Consider the following 310-nt stretch of genomic DNA (forward strand, 5'->3'; position numbering starts at 1 on the left):
CACAAAGAAAAGTGTGTCCACGGGATGCTTCTTGGAGATGATGTCCATGACCTTGATTTGGGAGGGTGCGTCTGTCTTAACGCTGATCCACGGGATCTTCACCTCTGCATACTTGCGCTCATACTCTGTGATCTGGGCCTTCACAGGGGCAAAGATGTCATTCTGCGTGACCTGCTGGGCCTCGAAGGGGTCATAGATAAAAAGGAACGTGAGCACCGCGTTCTCACTGCTCTCAAAGGCAGCCGCTGCATAAGCCTCCAAAAAGCGGGCAGCGTGGTCCCGGTCGTGCGCTGTTAGTGGCAGGATGACA

General features: G+C 54.2%; 1 protein-coding gene across 1 annotated transcript in view; it reads right to left on the reverse strand.

The window, feature by feature from the left end:
- Positions 1-3: 3 nt before the first annotated feature.
- Positions 4-310, reverse strand: part of LOC104157815 (chondroitin sulfate synthase 2-like) — a gene marked incomplete at its 3' end in the record, with an annotated part of 2,184 nt that continues 1,877 nt past the window's right edge. The window contains exon 4 of the mRNA XM_009695294.1: positions 4-309. Coding sequence (XP_009693596.1) covers positions 4-309 — 306 coding nt within the window. The remainder of the gene's footprint in view (position 310) is intronic.

This window comes from Cariama cristata, unplaced genomic scaffold (genome assembly GCF_000690535.1).
Source record: "Cariama cristata isolate BGI_N322 unplaced genomic scaffold, ASM69053v1 scaffold26902, whole genome shotgun sequence".
Lineage (NCBI taxonomy): Eukaryota > Metazoa > Chordata > Aves > Cariamiformes > Cariamidae > Cariama > Cariama cristata.